The following is a 13,368-nucleotide window of genomic DNA, read 5'->3' on the forward strand; positions in this document are numbered from 1 at the left end:
GATAATAACCGTCAATCAACTGGGCGTCGGCCAGGAAGAGCGACGTCAGCACGCCGAGCCACGCTTCAGTGACGACGTCAGCACGCCGAGCCACGCTTCAGTGACGACGTCAGCACGCCGACCCACTCGCGTGTCAGTGACGACGTCAGCACGCCGACCCACTCTTCTACGTGACGACGTCAACACGCCGCCTCACGCTGCAGTGACGCACACAGGAAGTAGAACAGTCAGCTGATCCTGCTGGCCGCTGCTGGCTGTTGTTGTTGCTGCTGGAAGCTGCTCGTGTTTAGTTTCCACCGTGTCTCCCTCTTATTATCCGCTGCTCGCGACATTATTATTAAACCATAAAGCCAACGGAGATATATACACCTCGTTTGGCGATCAATGACATTAATAATAAGGACACGAGTCATACAACGTTGTGAAAAGAGAAAAGAGTTGTTATCTGTGTCGCGCTGGTCGCTGCTGGTCGGGAGGAAGAGGTGTCTTTGTTGACGTCGTGGCCAGAACCGTGGGTTCGTTCTGAGGACATTGTTTTAGACACGTGATTTATTTATATGTATTGTACATGTGATGCCGTCTCTGACGAAGGACCGGGTGATGATAACGGGTTAATAACATGAGCTGCTAACACGTCGCATAACCAGCAGCTCCATGCTTTCATAAGAAGCAGCCATCAGTCACAGCAGATCATCAGCCTGGATCAAGAGAGAGATCCTCTTCACTCAGTTGATTTATGAACGGAGTGATGTTTGTTGTGTTCCACTGGATCACTGTCACTGGATCACTGGGTCACTGTCACACCCTGCTGAAGCCAAACAAGTCGTGTTGTTGTTCAGATGTGACTCATCATCACTGAGTCCACCACTGTGACATCTGTATTCCCACTGTTGAGCCATATGTCATATTGATTTTAAAGCACATAAGCCAGCGACAGGGACAGGTACACAGCTGCTGTGTAAGACAAGTCAGCAGTCAGGTGGCACAACGCATGCTAAGAGATATGATCCGTCGGAGCTAGAGATACATCTGTATTCCACACTTCACTGTATACGCCAGGTCCTTTTTTTTTAAGTGTGAATCAAACAGTTCATTATTTCACGTAGAGCTTTTGAAACGTGAAGGTGATTCTGCCTTCGATTTAAGCATCATCTGTCATCGTGAAGCTTCTTGTACCGCGTGTGATCGCTTGGTGTTTGCTTCATGTTGTGTGGAAGCGATTGATCGAGGCCTGTGTGTAACAGACGGGTCTGTAGAGTGAGACAGGGCTGTGGTGAGACAGAGACAGACAGAGGGCCCCCCAGGGCCCAGTGGTGAGTGGAGCCGCCCCCCCCGACTCCTTGCCAATGCTGGATCTGGAAGTGGTCCCAGAGAGATCGCTAGGAAATGAACAATGGGAATTCGCGTTAGGTAAGTGCAGCATATTAACCTTTGTTTATTGTACTTGTTCGTTTTTTGACAAACTCCTGATTTCACTGAACCTGTGTGTCACAGACTCAACATATGTTTGTTTACTTCAGTGTGTTCTTTATTTGATGGGCACCTTTACCACGAGTCACCTGACTGTACCGTGACGAGTCACCTGACTGTACCGTGACGAGTCACCTGACTGTACCGTGACGAGTCACCTGCCTGTACCGTGACGAGTCACCTGCCTGTACCGTGACGAGTCACCTGCCTGTACCGTGACGAGTCACCTGCCTGTACCGTGACGAGTCACCTGACTGTACCGTGACGAGTCACCTGACTGTACCGTGACGAGTCACCTGACTGTACCGCACCTGACTGTACCGTGACGAGTCACCTGACTGTACCGTGACGAGTCACCTGACTGTACCGTGACGAGTCACCTGACTGTACCGTGATGAGTCACCTGACTGTACCGTGATGAGTCACCTGACTGTACCGTGATGAGTAGGGATGCCCCGATCGATCGGCCACCGATCGTTATCGGCCGATACTCAGTATAAATATGCAATCTGTGAATTCCGATAATTAGTCATATTCGCCGATAGCGGAAACCGATCAAGCGAAGCTCTCACTCGCTGTCTGTCTCAGACACACACAACCTGCAAACTGCCGCTGCTCCTCCTCCCTAGCCCCGCCCGCCCCCGTGTAGAGTTTGTAAACAAAGAGGTGCGGCTCCTCTGCTCGAGTCTGTAGTGCACTGCATTCGACCTGCGCTAACGTTAGCTACCTAGCTATCGTTACTGTTTAAACAAAATTACCCAGTCAACTATTCACGTTTAGTAGGCATTGTCTAACGGTATTTAGCCGGCTAGCTACCGATAGCTCCTGATATCAACAAATGATCCAGAAAGTCTAGTAGTTCATGTTCATACCTCAGTTAGCTTGCGTTAGCTGACGTTCGTTTACTGTTCAAAACGAAATGTCCCATTGAACTAAAGTTCTGTCTTAACGTCATCTAGCCGGCTAGCAGTAGCTACAGATAGCTCTTGATATCAATGTCTTATAACATTGATTTAATGCATATTCGAGCTGAGGGCTTGCTGAATGTGAAACGACCAAAGCACTTAACGTTACCAATGGGGTCCCGCTGCAGCGCCGGAGAATCCTTTTGAGCTGGGCTACTAGAGTACACACAGACAGTGGAGCTGTTTGCAGATAGTGAGCATTTTGACTTGTTGCGTGGTGGCGATGTCTCGCAGTCGCAGATAATACAAGTACAAGTCTAATTATATAATATATATATTTTATAAAAAAAAAAAAAAAAAAACTTTTTATATAAAATAATTTTTCATTTCTTTTTAATCAAAAACAATCGGTATCGGATCGGTATCGGCCGATATGGATCACGACGATCGGTGATCGGTATCGGTGGCAAAAAACGTGATCGGGGCATCCCTAGTGATGAGTCACCTGACTGTACCGTGACGAGTCACCTGACTGTACCGTGATGAGTCACCTGACTGTACCGTGATGAGTCACCTAACTGTACCGTGATGAGTCACCTGACTGTACCGTGATGAGTCACCTGACTGTACCGTGATGAGTCACCTGACTGTACCGTGATGAGTCACCTGACTGTACCGTGACGAGTCACCTGACTGTACCGTGACGAGTCACCTGACTGTACCGTGACGAGTCACCTGACTGTACCGTGATGAGTCACCTGACTACCATGAGTCGCCAAGGCAATGGTAGCTCTACCCACTGAGCTACACAGGGAATGGAACCCCTAACCCTGGCAGTGTTAGTGCCTTGCTCGACCCACTGAGCTGCACAGGGAATGGAACCCCTAACCCTGGCAGTGTTAGTGCCTTGCTCTACCCACTGAGCTGCACAGGGAATGGAACCCCTAACCCTGGCAGTGTTAGTGCCTTGCTCGACCCACTGAGCTACACAGGGAATGGAACCCCTAACCCTGGCAGTGTTAGTGCCTTGCTCTACCCACTGAGCGACACAGGGAATGGAACCCCTAACCCTGGCAGTGTTAGTGCCTTGCTCGACCCACTGAGCGACAGGGAATGGAACCCCTAACCCTGGCAGTGTTAGTGCCTTGCTCGACCCACTGAGCTACACAGGGAATGGAACCCCTAACCCTGGCAGTGTTAGTGCCTTGCTCGACCCACTGAGCTACACAGAAGAACCACAGTAACTTTATCAGATTGTCCTCGGTACTTAAATTCAACATCCTGTGTGACACGACCCAGATCAAAGCAAAGCACCTTAATGTTCTGTGTTTCTCACACGTGGAAAGCATGTCGGAATAATGTTCGCCGGTGAATTAATGGTCTTACAGGGTTGAGGACAGGTTGTGTCTGGGACAGGGCTGGGTGGTGTGAGAAGAATGCATATAAACATACGCCCTTTTAATGATGTATACCATGATATCTGTTTCTGGAGAATCACATCATACTGTCACATGATCCAGTCCATGTTATCATAATGTCACATGATCCAGTCCATGTTATCATAATGTCACATGGTCCAGTCCATGTTATCATAATGTCACATGGTCCAGTCCATGTTATCATAATGTCACATGGTCCAGTCCATGTTATCATAATGTCACATGGTCCAGTCCATGTTATCATAATGTCACATGGTCCAGTCCATGTTATCATAATGTCACATGGTCCAGTCCATGTTATCATAATGTCACATGGTCCAGTCCATGTTATCATAATGTCACATGGTCCAGTCCATGTTATCATAATGTCACATGATCCAGTCCATGTTATCATAATGTCACATGGTCCAGTCCATGTTATCATAATGTCACATGGTCCAGTCCATGTTATCATAATGTCACTTGGTCCAGTCCATGTTATCATAATGCTCTGCGTGGTCTGGAAGGTGTGATACAATTAATTGACATTCTTAAACGTTTCAGAAATACTTTGGTGAGAAATGTGACTTATCCTACTATTTAACTATTTAACATTGATTTAATAGCGATCACGTGGAATGTTATTGATGACTGAGGACTAATAGTAAATAATAACTGTGTGTGTGTCAGGGATGCCATTGGCCCAGGCCATCTCCATCCTGCAGAAACACTGTCGTGTCATCAGGAACGTCCAGGTGTTGTACAGTGAACAGGTGGGTACACACACACACACACACACACACACACACACACACACACACACACACACACACACACACACACACACACGTACACACACGTACACACACGTACACACACACATGTACACACACACACACACACACACACACACACACACACACACACACACACACACATGTACACACACACACACACACACACACATGTACACACACACACACACACACACACACACAGGCATGCGCGCACACACACACACACACACACACACACACACACACACACACACACACACACACACACACACATGTACACACACACACACATGTACACACACACACACACACAGGCATGCGCGCACACACACACACACACACACACACACACATGTACACAAGTACACACACATGTACACACACACACACAGGTATGCGCACACGTTTCAGTTCAATAAAGCAATACTTTTCTTCAAAGCAAAATACCTTTTTGTTAGTTTTTTTGATGGGCCATAGTATGTTTAATTAAAAGGGGGGTTAATACAGTGAAATTCTGTATACCGTGGTGTTTTGGTTGATACTGTACCGTTACATCCCTCACACACACAGCAGATTGTGTGTATTGAGCGGTACTGTATTGTACCCATTCTGCAATCTGTTAATAAAATGTTCCTTCAATCAATCACCGTGCAGATTGATTCATTGAATGAAAACTTTATTAACAGATTGCAGAATGGGTACAATACAGTACCGCTCAATACACACAATTGTTAAGGGGATGCAGACCAGAGAAAGACTTTTGTCTTGTTTACATGATCAGGGTCCCCCATTTTCAATTCATAATGAATTTTAAGTAAGGGTGCAACTTGCTCCGTGCAATCCATTCTTTGTGGATCTAGCCCACAGTCTTAAATCCAGTCACACACTATATTTAATAGGGGTGTAACGGTACACAAAATCCACAGTTCGGTACGTACCTCGGTTTTGAAGTCACGGTTCGGTCTTTTTTCGGTACAAGATTCCTATTATGGGATGTTGAAATATGCGATCCATCTCCAGGTTGTATAATAGTATATACGTCCAAATCATGTTGTTTATCGAGTTATTGGTAACGGATCGCTATCCATTGTGTCGCGCTCGAGTCCCGGGACCTATAGCGAGTGGTCGGACCGATTTTGGATGAGCACCAGTTTCCGTTTCCGGTTTGGGCGATCCGCCGATCGGCCACCAGATGGCGCTCTTGAACCGTTGGAGAGTTGAGAGGGGATCAACAGTAGATCTTAAGTCTCCGCGGGAGAAATATGATTGCGATCACAGATTTTTGAAATATTGATCTCAATCACGTGTTACGGCGTCATTGGCAGAATTAGCATGGCGGGGAATGACGTGTTAAGGCGTCCTTGCCGATTATAGTGTTAAGGGGATGCAGACCAGAGAAAGACGTTTGTCTTGTTTACATCAGGGTCCCCCTAATGACGAGAGGGAACTAGGTAGCGGGCTATATTACTTTTAACATGTGCTTAAACCCAGTGTTCTCGACAACGGAGTATGGTCGCAGATCTGCTGCTATAAAAACACATATGGCGTTTGTTATTGTTTTGGCCCGGTGTGAATTAATAGCGAGATGCTGCTTGAATGCAACAGATTGCAACAGGGAGCTGGGTTTGCACTAGGATATGTTTCTTCCGTGTACCAGACAGTGATATTCACATTCGGGTGATGCCGTTTCAAATGCGTGATAAAGTTCGCAATAAAGTTGAACAATAACTGGCTTGTCAGTTAGTATTGACTCGCCATACTAAGGCTAATATGCTATGCTGAATTACAGCTCTCGTTCAGTGTAGCTGCGCGCTGCGTGGGATGAACAAACAACATCCGGTTAGTTGTGCACGTTATATTAGGGCCGGGGGGTTTTAAGTTCCTCAAAAAAAGGTTCCATACCTTTGCAATCGCTCGGTGCACAACGCGTACTGTACCGGAGGACCACATTGAGGCGGTACAGTACGTATCCGCGTACCGTTACACCCCTAATAACTTGAAACTAATATTTAGTGTGAGTGACCTAGGTCACAAGGTGTCAACACGCCCGGCCTGCTCCAACATCAGTGGCTTTGTGGAAACCTAGAGTAGCACCTGACATTTGAGTTTTTGCAAGACATTGAGGCCCAGTCCACACGATCACGGGTATTTTTGACACCGTTTTTTTTTATTATTAAAAAAAATATAACTGTCCACACGACTGGTTTAAACCCCGCACCGAGTGACGTCATATACATGTAGTACAATGCCAAAGCAGTAGGTGGCGATGTAGTTCAAACATAAAATAGTTTACAGTTGGAACACAAACATCCCTCCTTGCTCACAGCCGAACATTCTACAGTTTGCAGCTAGAACAACGTGCAATAAACAAAAAAGGATACATTCACTGTGTGTTCTGCCTCATTTGTTGATGAAACAAAACCAGCATCAACACAGAGCGGAGTTTAGTCTCACAAAAAGATCGCAGATTTTGTTAGCTTACGTGCTAACGTAATAATAAAGTAGTAACGTTAGCGCTAGTAGAATGAATGGATGAAAACGTTATTTAACAGATTGCAGAATGGGTACAATACGGCTCAATACAAACAATTGTTAAGGGTATGCAGACTGTTATAGTTTGGACTGGGTTCCTTATAACAATAACTTGACAACACGTGAGCTTAGTTTAGCCGCAGCTTCAGGTTTACTCTGAGCGTCAGGTCAGGAATGCCCCAGCCTTGCCACATTCTGGTCTGACATTTTTTAAACTATGGGCACAGCCTACAACCTTACTATCACCCCTGATCCTCTCGTGGCCTTGTTCGGTGTTCCTCTGCAGCCTCTACCCTCCAAAATATCACATCCTGTTCTTGCCTTCTCCACTTTATTGGCCAGGCGACTTATTCTTTTTAACACTTTGGTTGCCTTGGGTTAAATTCATGATATACCATAGGTTGCCGGCTCTATTTGTCTATGGAGAAGTACCCCTTCTTTGCATGGCTATAACTTTTTAAATTCTATTGCTACATTGCCATTATTAGGGCCCATTCAAAGTCCTATATGTATTGTTCATTGTGTAGCAACGTTAAACTTTTTCATTCACATATTCATAGTAAAGTATGGTCTAATGTATAAGTATGTTTTCATCTCTTTCTGCAGCTTTCTCCAGAACGTGATCTATAGCCCCAAATGCATTATATTGATGATGCAATACAGTTTTATGGCAATCAGCGCGATATAAAAAATTCCAACTAGACGTACTTCTAGAAGTTACTACACGTCATCTGATGTTGACCGGATGGGCTAGGGGGCGTTTATAATTCCGTGGGCAGCGTTATACCAATCATCTAATGTGGGTCAAATGTTGATAATAGCAGTTAGTATCGAAGACGGTAACGTTACACGCTGAAACTCACCCCAGTCTCCGCGCGCCGTTGGGCGATCATCGTAGAGTAGAAATCCTATCATTATGGGATGTAAATCTACCCGGTCCATCTCCAGCTTGTATAATGGTATATACGTCCAAATCATGTTGTTTATCGAGTTATTGGCAATCGATCACTGTGTAGCGTGACGAGCCAGAGTCCCGGGACCTATAGCGAGTGCCCGGAAGTACTACGGACGTCTAGCACAACCTCTATGGCACATCCTGTTAAGCGATTGCGCCGATCGGCCACCAGATGGCGCTCCTGAACCGCCAGAGAGCTCAGTGGGTCCTGCTGGTGGATCTCAGGCCAGCGGAGGGGACATATGAATCCGATCGCAGATTTTTGAAATATTGATATAAGGACGACGTAAAGCGTCCTCCGGCAACTTGAGCATGGCCGGGAATGACGTCTAAACACGTTTCCCGGCATAGAAAGTGTTAAGTGGAAACATACTCAACCTCCATCTCACAATAGGTGGGTTAAGGAACTACTATTATCTATTAATCTTGAAAAGCTCAGATTCTCCCTCAAAGGCCCTACTGGCTCCCTGAATACCTTTGAGAAGACTTGGAGACCCCTTTTAAAGCACATAGAATCCTTGACATCCCTGCCTGGTTGTGACGACTGAGTCCCCCCCCCCCCCTCTGTTTTTTCCCTATTTTTATTTATTTCTTAAAATGTTTTGTCTTTTCATCTCAGTTACATTAGTATCATAGGTTTTTTTTATTTATTTATATATTTTTTTCTGTCATATTTTTATTTTGTATTTTCGTGTGTATTATGTATGTTTGTTGTCGCTCTTCGTGGGGGGGATGGGGTGGGGTTAGGGGATAGGAAAGGGAAATGGGGGGGGGGGGGAATGGAAGATGTATAATATAACTGTCTGCATAATTTTGAAAACTCTTCCAATAAAGAAAGTTATTAAAAAAGGAATGCGACAACAGACATCATCAGTCGATCACAACACTCTTCAACACAGACGATACGTTTAGAACAAAAGTTTGTTGCAATCATTTTCATATAACGCTACTTGGGACAGCTCTGCTGTAACCACTGGAAATAACCTCAGTTTCTATTAGGGATGTCCCGATCCGATCACGTGATCGGGATCGGGGCCGATCATGTGATTTTCCGAAGATCGGGATCGACAAAAAAAAATAAAGAAATCTGGAATTTTTATTTTCTTTTAATTTAATTTTTTTATTCAACAAACATGACCATGTTCACGTCTTAAACTCATACTGAGGCCTTAGTTTTGGTTTTAAATTGCATATCATCATTCATTTATTTATTGTCACACAGAGCAGAAGAATTTTGCCAAAACTAAGGTCTCAGTATGAGTTTAAGACGTGAACATGGTCATGTTTGTTGAAAAAAAAAAAAAAAAAATGCGTGTGGGCGAACAGTGCAACCGCGCACATTAACACTTTCAATGCCGGAGCTCGGTGCAAGCTTTAGTGCTTCCTTGCCACCACCCACTTCAATGATAGAGCTCTCATATTTGCAAACGCATAAACTATGTCTTAAATTATGGCTATGTGTCTAATCTGGCCGTCGCGTATCAATGACTTGTTTGCAGTCAACATTGTCGAAGCGGATTGTTTTTTAATCGGTTCATTTCCGTTTTATACCATTTTGAAAAACTCGTTTTTTTAAAGTTTCAGGAAAATATAAAGATTCTGTGATAAACGCCATTTACTGGAATATTCTGGAATACACAAAAAAAAATTCGGCCTATTTATGAATCGTTTTTAAATAAACGCTTGATTATCGATAGTATATGTGTACTTATGCACGCTAGAGAAGCGAGCTGAAAATCGAATCTCTTATTCCCTGATCACACACACACACACACACACATAGGGCACATGCTGATATCTCTGTGAAAATAGCTCTGATTATCCCAAGACTGGTAAAATCGATTCCGTACCTCAGATCAGATGTTCTCCAAAAAGATGATTCCAATTCCTGATCGCCATTCCAAATATCGATCGTGTTTATTGATCCAATGCTGGGTACTGGAAATATGTATTCCACACTGTTTTGGGGCTCGGAAATTACTTGGATCCTCTCGGGTGGCTTGCGCGATAAGTAAAATGAGGAAGCTGGACCCCCCCCCCCCCCCCATTATGTTTTCATGCAATCCATTCCAAAGGGGTGCAGTACCACATGGATACGATAGGGGGCGGTATTTTCCCAATGGAGCTCAGAGAGTTTGCAGCACTAACGTGAGACTAGATTGATGAAATATGAATTCAAATCGCTAATAAAAAAACAAACGACATATGGCATCGTTGGCATTGAAAGTGTTAAGACTCGTTACATAACACCCCGCATGCGTGTGGACAGGGCCTTAGTAAATCGCAACAATGGCCTCAACTTAGATATAAAAATAATATATCAAAACAATGGCGTGACTGTCACGCTCCGCATATACATGAACGGTGTAATGTATTGGTGTTTATGTCTGTAGTAATGTCTTTGTGTTTATATGTCTGTAGTTTTTTATTTGATTTGATGTTTTTTATTTTCGTGTCTTACATACAGGTGTATGCCCAGCCCATATGGGCTTACAAGACACATAACAATAAGTATATAATAATATACTTCACCAATTACTTGACAAATGACATATAGACCAAGATGGCCACAAGAACAAGAAAATACAATAAAACGTAATATAACACAAGCTGTAAGCAATGTATGTAAACAAAGAAACAAGATGAAATCATATACAATTATATAGGATATAATGTGTTTTGTCTCAAGTGCCATGCTTTCTCCAAAAATCCTGCAAAACTGAAAAAAACAACTCAACATACAACTCTCGGACTGCCAAAACAAATCCGGATTTACAATTTAAATGTTCTCACATAAAGCCCTCCTCAAAGCGGTGTACAAAGGGCAATAAAAAACAAAATGATATTCATCCTCCACCACTCCCAGATCACACAACCGCTCCTCCTCAGGTTTACCTTGGAATCACTTCCACAGCCAATGGCAGGGTGCCAGCCCTCAACTGGGCACACAGAGACCTCCGTCTTCTCTTTAAGTTTAACATTAAGGTTCAGTAAAATACGCATTTTTAATAACATATTTTCTAAGTTTAGGTTTTAATTATGTGAACCTTACACTGCAGATTGTTCATAAAAATCATACTTAATTCAGCAGAAGAAAAAATCATGGACATCTCTCTTGACCAGGGATGACCGTGTGCTCTGTCCCAGTTAAATATCTTTTTTGTCACCCTGTCACTTGGCAGCTGGACCAGGCGGTTCCATAACCATTTCACCTTTTTGCTTGACCAAGCAAGAGCCCCACCCCATGTCCCCTTCTATAGCCCCTTTTGGTGTGTATTTATTATAGACTCCTAAAAAGTATATCATGGCCCGGTTCTGGATAGCATTACATTCAGGTGCATCATCAAAACCCCATATGCAGCATAAAATAAAACGGAACCCACCAATGAATCAAATAATTGTGTAAATGTTGAAAACCCAAGGTCAGTGCACACTTTCATCTCACTCAACACACCCCCTAGCGCCCTTCCTGCTGACTCAGAGTATTTTCCTTCCTTCTATGAAGCTCATGTACTCATTAAAGGTGAAACCAAGATATTTATAAGAATGTGTGTAAATCAGGGGCGTTGGTGCAAATTGAATCTTATAGTTACTCTGCTGTTCGTGTTTTTTCCTGAAGTGCATAATCTGTGCTTTTTCACTGTTAATAGCAAGTCTCCATTTCATGCACCAAGAACTCATAATATTCAACATGTTTTGTAAATTTGCTTCATTTTCTGCAAACAGAACAATATCATCAGCGTACAATAAAATACTTGGGATTATATTATCTATTGGAATACCAAGATTGGCTTGCTTGATTTCTTGCGCCAGATCATTAACATAAAGGGCGAATAAAGTGGGAGAAAGCACATCTCCCTGTTTTACACCGAATGGGGAACCAGCCGGTTCTAACATCATTCAGCTGCAGACAGGCAGATGGGGCCTTATAAAATAGACCATCAATACCAGAACAAATTAATTTATAATCCAAAAGCTTTCTATTAATCCAGTCAAAGGCTTTTTTAAAGTCAACAAAACAAACCAATGTATTCTTGCCCTCGTCCAATCTGGCTCTCACCACCGATGATAAAACAAAAACATGATCAATACAAGCTCTCTTAGCCCTAAACACATTCTGCTCATCCACCAACATTTTATTATATTCTAAGTATTTATTTAATCTATTATTAAGAACACTTGAGTATAATTTATAAACTGTACTGATCAAACTAATACCTCTGTAATTTAGTGGGACTCTAGGGTCAGCTTTTGCAGATTTGGGGATGGGCTTAATAATGGACTTGTTCCATATCGAGGGGATGGTGCCTGTGTGAAAACAAGTTTGATATAAACAGTGTAATACATTCAGCAGATAGGGAGTTTTAAGGACCTCGTTCGACAACTCCTCAATACCCATGGCTTTCTTCAGTTTCGCTCTGTCCACTACACTCTGTACCTCGTCTAACGTAATGTCACTATTTAATAATTCACAACCTATAGGGCTATTGCTCATCCCAAGTTCGGCCTCACATTTTAACTTACATATTTCTATCAGGAAACCATCATCAAATAAAGGGTGACTACTACAAGCATACAGGCTACTATAGTCGGTTTCCCACTTTTTCAGAATCTGCTCAGTTTCAAAACATGATTCAATCTCCATTGGGACTGTCTGGTTCTTTTTGGGGCCTAGTTTAATTTATTTATTTCCAAAATTGCTGGGGATTACTGACCTGTAGTTGTTCTATATGGAGAGCTTGTCCTCTCTTGAAACGTTGTTTGAAAAATCTGAGTTTCTTATCAAATTTGGTTTGACAAGCTTTAAATTCATTCAGTAAGTCTCTTCTCACACTCTGTTCCTTGCATTTTAGAAACGATTTTTCGGCTGCCCTTAAATTAAGCCATAGCCCATTTAATTCATTATTCCAATAAGGTTGTTTGGTCTTAAAATACTTTTTGGGCGTACAGCCTTTCTTTATAGCACAGTGTCGACCAATTACTTTATGCAGAAAACTACATAAGTTATTGTAACGGAGATCAATATTCTCCTGGTTTTTCGGACCGTTGTTCAAGAGCTCCATGACATCTAGTAGAGCCCCCCGGCAAATCTCAGAGGAAAGAAAATGAGCAGGCAGGTGTCTATTACATGGTTTGATTTGCTGCGGGGGTTCAACCGTACTCTGGATATTAACTGAGTCACCGGCCTGAAAGTGTAGGCATAGTACTGAATGGTCAGGTAATCTACTATGGATATCAATAAGATTTGCACCTTCAGAGCCAACAAGTTCAGATGGTGTATAAACACTAAA

The 13,368-nt window shown here is 43.2% G+C and overlaps 1 protein-coding gene across 1 annotated transcript in view; it reads left to right on the forward strand.

Annotated features, from left to right (window-relative positions):
* Positions 1–357: 357 nt before the first annotated feature.
* phaf1 (phagosome assembly factor 1) overlaps positions 358–13,368 on the forward strand; it is a 35,667-nt gene continuing 22,656 nt past the window's right edge. The window contains exons 1-2 of the mRNA XM_084315504.1: positions 358–1,410; positions 4,484–4,566. Of these exons, the coding sequence (XP_084171630.1) occupies positions 1,347–1,410; positions 4,484–4,566 (147 nt within the window). The 5' untranslated portion in view covers positions 358–1,346. The remainder of the gene's footprint in view (positions 1,411–4,483; positions 4,567–13,368) is intronic.

This window comes from Notolepis coatsorum (assembly GCF_963971535.1).
Source record: "Notolepis coatsorum genome assembly, chromosome: 6".
Taxonomy (NCBI): domain Eukaryota; kingdom Metazoa; phylum Chordata; class Actinopteri; order Aulopiformes; family Paralepididae; genus Notolepis; species Notolepis coatsorum.